Genomic DNA, 5,692 nt, shown 5'->3' on the forward strand with positions numbered 1-5,692 from the left:
CTCTGAGAAACCATTGCAGTGAGTACCTTGAGAACAAATCAGGTATTTGAGCCAAGGTCTATGTTTGTAACCTGAGTTCCTTATACTCTTCCACAGCAGCACCACACTTCCTGAATAGTGGAAGGAAGAAATTCTGTTTTTCCTTTAATGATGTTGAAAATTACCATATATTCTCTAAGGGAAATTCTTAAACATGTCAAAGCAAGATATATCCTGGTAGAGACTATAATGTAGCCATCAGTTCTCCTCTGGCTTATACTGGTGACAAGGAACTGGCAGGATTGCTCTGTTTCTCTTGGATTACTTCTAAGGGAGGGAAGGTGGTACTGTCTCCCTCTTTTCCGGGGAGTGGGTGGAGAAAATCAGCTAGGGTGACAGATTTTCCTTTGTGGAAGAGACAGATATAGTATTCCCATCTTTAATAATTCTTCTTCCATGTGTAAGCAGAGTCAGAATGAGCTCTATCCTGACATCTGGTGGTGAGCTGTGGAAAAGGACTTAGGGGCTGATCTCATTTGCATGGGCACACCGACCCTGCCTAGCATGATGGACTGCTTGCCCAAATGGTCACTTTGGCTGCTGTGGGATCCCCAGTCTCTTTGTTATTGGGGCAGGAGTAATAAAGGGTTGTTATCCTGGTTATGTGAATCAAGGACAGTAGAACTGTACTTGGCATTTTATGATGGAGGGACTTGCCCTCAACTAAGTAGCACTTGCTAGGCAAGGGACATGGGTTCCAAAGCCCAGTGAACTGAGAGAGGCTGGGACTGGTATGTGTACTTGGTAATGTAGGCCTCCTTCTGAAGGTCCTAAACACCACTTTGATTCTTTCATCTCTCTATGTTGTAATAACAGAGCTAATTTTGATTCTGTTAGGAGTCTTGGGCCTTGTCTACACTACGAGAGTAGTTCGATTTTACTTGCATCGAATTTTTGTAATCGATATTGCAAAGTCGAACGTGTGTGTCCACACTAAGGACAGTAATTCGACTTTGTGCGTCCACACTAACGGTGATAGCGTCGACATTCGAAGCGGTGCACTGTGGTCAGCTATCCCACAGTTCCCGCAGTCCCCTCTGCCCATTGGAATTCTGGGTGTAGCCGGCAATGCCTTCTGGGTAACAAAATGAGTCGAGGGTGCTTTTGGGAAACTGTCGTCATCCGTCCATCACTCCCGCCCTCCCTCCCTGAAAGCGCCGGCGGGAAAACAGTTCGCGCGCTTTTCCAGTCATTGACAGCGCGGACGCCACTGTACTCCGAGCATGGAGCCCGCTGCGACCATCGCTGCAGTTGTGGCCGCTCTCAACGTCTCGCAGCTTATCATAAAGGTTTCCCTGAGGCAGATGCAGAAAAGTCAGGCAAGGAGGCTACGGCACCGCGGTGATGTCCTGAAGTCTGAGAGTAGCACAGACCTGTCAGAAAGCAGGCGACCCAGCGCCGAGGACATCACAGTGGCAATGGGTCATGTTGATGCCGTGGAACGGCGATTCTGGGCACGGGAGACAAGCACTGAGTGGTGGGACCGCATAGTGCTGCAGGTCTGGGATGAATCCCAGTGGCTGCGAAACTTTCGCATGCGGAAGGGAACTTTCCTGGAACTTTGTGAGTTGCTGTCCCCTGCCCTGAAGCGCAGTGACACCCGGTTGCGAGCTGCACTGAGTGTACAGAAGCGAGTGGCCATAGCCCTGTGGAAGCTTGCAACGCCAGACAGCTACCGGTCAGTCGCGAACCAGTTTGGGGTGGGCAAATCTACCGTGGGGGTTGTTGTGATGCAAGTAGCGAAGGCAATCGTTGATGTACTGCTGCCAAAGGTAGTGACCCTGGGAAACGTGGAGGCGATCATAGATGGCTTCGCAGCGATGGGATTCCCAAACTGCGGTGGGGCCATAGATGGAACTCACATCCCTATCCTGGCACCGGACCACCAGGCCACCCAGTACATTAACCGAAAGGGATACTTTTCCATGGTGCTGCAAGCACTGGTGGACCACAGGGGACGTTTTACCAACATCTACGTGGGATGGCCGGGCAAGGTTCATGACGCTCGTGTTTTCAGGAACTCTGGTCTGTTTAGACGGCTGCAACAAGGTATTTACTTCCCGGACCACAAAATAACTGTTGGGGATGTGGAGATGCCTATAGTCATCCTCGGGGACCCAGCCTACCCGCTAATGCCCTGGCTCATGAAGCCCTATACTGGCGCCCTGGACACTGAAAAAGAACTCTTCAACTACCGGCTGAGCAAGTGCAGAATGGTGGTGGAGTGTGCTTTTGGCCGTCTCAAGGGGAGATGGAGAAGCTTACTGACTCGCTGTGATCTCAGCGAAACCAATATCCCCATTGTTATAGCAGCTTGCTGTGTGCTCCACAATCTCTGTGAGAGCAAGGGGGAGACCTTTATGGCGGGGTGGGAGGTTGAGGAAAATAGCCTGGCTGGTGATTACTCACAGCCAGACAGCCGGGCGATTAGAAGAGACCAGCGGGAAGCGCTGTGCATCCGGGAGGCTTTGAAAGCAAAGTTCCTGAGTGAGCAGGGTAACCTGTGATTTTATAGTTTGTGTACTGAGAAGCTAAACCTGCCCCCGTTTCTTTACCCAGGTAATGTTGACTATCCTATCCAGTTACATACCCCCGTCACCCCCCCTCCAACACACGTGTCGAAATAAAAATAGTTCTACTTTGTTAAAGCACACCGTTTTCTTTAATACTGTTTTAGCGGGAATTTTTTAAAACTGGGACGCAGACTGTGGTGCGGGGCGGGTCTAGTGTTGTGATGCGAATGCAGCTTCTAAACTCAAGGATTGACAGGCTCCGCTGCGGTGGGATGCTTGTTTCAACGGAGCCTGTCACCCCTCCTGATCGGGACTGTGTGTATGGGAGGTCTATTTGACTTTGTGGCAGGGGGAGGACGGTTACAGATCCCATGCTGTGTGGCTCTGTGATCCTGTCTAAGGACCGGCGCTTAAGATCTGTAACTGCCCTCCCCCGCCACAAAGTCACAGAGCAACCCACCCCCCCCAACATTACATCAAAACAACCTCCCAGACTAACCGGGGCAACTAGTCACTGCATCACTGCACTGTGTATGTGCCCTGCTGCTGTGCCTGCCCCCGACTATGTACCCTGCCAAAGGAGACTGTCCTGTCCAATTTCCAACCCCCTTTCCCCTCCTCCTCCAAAAGAACATGATTGAAACAGTAGTTAACAGAAACGAATTTTTTATTATCAACTACACATGGCATTGGGAGGTGAAACTTGGACGTGGGCTTGTGTCAGGCGGGAAGGAAAGAACTTTTCAAATTTTGGGAAATGAGAGCCTTCTGCTACTAGAGCTCTCTGCAGGGGTGGAGTGAGAGTTAGCAGGGACTCTGCCGCCTCTCCTTCTTTGCACTTTGGGTGAGGTGGGTATGGGACTTGGTGGCGGGGGAGGGCGGTTAGAGATGGACTGCAGCGGGGCTCTGTCCTCCTGCCTCCGTTCCTGCAGAACATCCACAAGGCGCCGGAGCGTGTCCGTTTGCTCCCTCAGTAGTCCAAGCAGCGTTTGAGTCGCCTGCTGGTCTTCCTGCCGCCACCTCTCCTCCCGATCCATGTTGGCTTGGTGCATTCGGGTCAAGTTCTCCCGCCACTGGGTCTGCTGTGCTGCCTGGGCTTGGGAAGAGGCCATAAGCTCAGAGAACATGTCCTCCCGTGTCCTCTTCTTCCTACGCCTAATCCGCGCTAGCCTCTGGGAGTGTGATTCCAGGCTAGGTTGTGAGACAGTCGCAGACGGGGCTGTGGAAATGGGAAAAAGGGAGTGAATTCCTCTGAAAGATAAATGTAGTTGTGAACAAAGAACATAGTCTTTCTCTGTGAACAAGACCATGCACAGCACCTTTCACATGCGCACTCAGCACAAGGTCGAATTCTCGGCCTTCGCATTCTGTGCCTGGGGTCTTGAACAGCACATTTGAGAAGCGAGGCAGCACAACGGAATTTCTGTTGCAGGCAGACATGGTAAGCCGTACACTTGTGGCAGTTTAAAACTTTTATATTACCACTGGCCTCATTTCACATTTAAATCAATGTCAGTCCCTGCTGCCAGCAATCCGGCAAGCGGGAACTCTGCCCCTGTCCCACCCCCTCGCGGCTGTCCCCGGGAATGATCCCTTTCGGCTGCCCCTCTCCCGCCTCCACCGCGTGGCTGCAAACCAGCGGTGACAGTTCTGTAAAGGAACGGGAAAGCAGTCCCAACACTAACATTCCCCTACCTAATTAAAAGCAGGTCACCATGGCCGACATCACCCTGATGAGGATCTCCGAGAGCGACAAAGAGAGAATGCTCCGGGAAAGCCTCCAAAGACCAGGGCCGTATGCCGCCCTGCTGTGCAGAGCAATGATCCCCGAGTACCTGATAATCTCGTGGCGCGGCAACGTGTCGTACTTCGGAGGACCCAATAAGGCCGCTCTCCCCAAGAACCTCATGCAACGGCTTTCAAGTTACCTCCAGGAGAGCTTCATCGAGATGTCCCAGGAGGATTACTGCTCTATCCCCGCACATATAGACCGCATTTTACTGTAGCTGCAGTAGCAGGGAATACACAGTAGAGCGGCTTGTGCAGGACAATCACTGAAAACCGGACATTGCTAGATTTCTTTTCAAAACTTGCACTGCCCCTTACTAAACCGTTAAGCGCCTAGGGCACACTAATCATGAACAACCCATTCTTTTAATTGTTAATATTCCTGTTTTGTTAAAAATAAATGTTTAGATGTTTACAACACTTACTGGCTGATCCTTCACCAGATTCTGTGTCCGGGGTAATGGCTGGGGACGCTTCGTAGGGGATCTCTGTAAGGGTGATGAAGAGATCCTGGCTGTCGGGGAAATCAGCGTTGTGAGAGCTGCCAACTGCCTCGCCCTCCTCATCTCCTTCCTCATCTTCCCCGTCCCCTAACATGTCTGAGGAACCGGCCGTGGACAGTATCCCATCCTCAGAGTCCACGGTCACTGGTGGGGTAGTGGTGGCGGCAGCACCGAGGATGGAATGCAGTGCCTCGTAGAAACGGGATGTCTGGGGATGGGATCCGGAGCGTCCGTTTGCCTCTTTGGTCTTCTGGTAGCCTTGTCTCAGCTCCTTGATTTTCACGCGGCACTGCGTTGCATCCCGGCTGTATCCTCTCTCTGCCATGTCTTTAGAGATCTTCTCGTAGATCTTTGCATTCCTTCTTTTGGATCGCAGCTCGGAAAGCACGGACTCATCGCCCCACACAGCGATGAGATCCAAGACTTCACGATCAGTCCATGCTGGGGCTCTCTTTCTATTCACAGACTGCATGGCCATCACTGCTGGAGAGCTCTGCATCGTTGCCAGTGCTGCTGTGCTCGCCACGATGTCCAGACAGGAAATGAGATTCAAACTGGCCAGACAGGAAAAGGAATTCAAATTCAAATTTTCCCGGGGCTTTTCCTGTGTGGCTGGTCAGAGCATCCGAGCTCGCACTGCTGTCCAGAGCGTCAACAGAGTGGTGCACTGTGGGATAGCTCCCGGAGCTATTAGCGTCGATTTCCATCCACACCTAGCCTAATTCGACATGGCCATGTCGAATTTAGCGCTACTCCCCTCGTCGGGGAGGAGTACAGAAGTCGAATTAAAGAGACCTCTATGTCGAACTAAATAGCATCGCAGTGTGGACGGGTGCAGGGTTAATTCGA

The 5,692-nt window shown here is 51.7% G+C and overlaps 1 protein-coding gene across 1 annotated transcript; it reads right to left on the reverse strand.

Annotated features, from left to right (window-relative positions):
• Nucleotides 1–3,201: 3,201 nt before the first annotated feature.
• On the reverse strand, nucleotides 3,202–5,488 carry LOC135976943 (uncharacterized). The gene is made up of 2 exons (XM_065574892.1): nucleotides 4,766–5,488; nucleotides 3,202–3,771 (listed from the first exon to the last, which is right to left on the reverse strand). The coding sequence occupies exons 1-2, from the start codon at nucleotides 5,340–5,342 to the stop codon at nucleotides 3,296–3,298; spliced, it is 1,053 nt and encodes a 350-aa protein (XP_065430964.1). The 5' UTR covers nucleotides 5,343–5,488; the 3' UTR covers nucleotides 3,202–3,295.
• Nucleotides 5,489–5,692: the final 204 nt, after the last annotated feature.

The sequence above is a fragment of the Chrysemys picta genome, chromosome 1, assembly GCF_011386835.1.
Source record: "Chrysemys picta bellii isolate R12L10 chromosome 1, ASM1138683v2, whole genome shotgun sequence".
Taxonomy (NCBI): domain Eukaryota; kingdom Metazoa; phylum Chordata; order Testudines; family Emydidae; genus Chrysemys; species Chrysemys picta.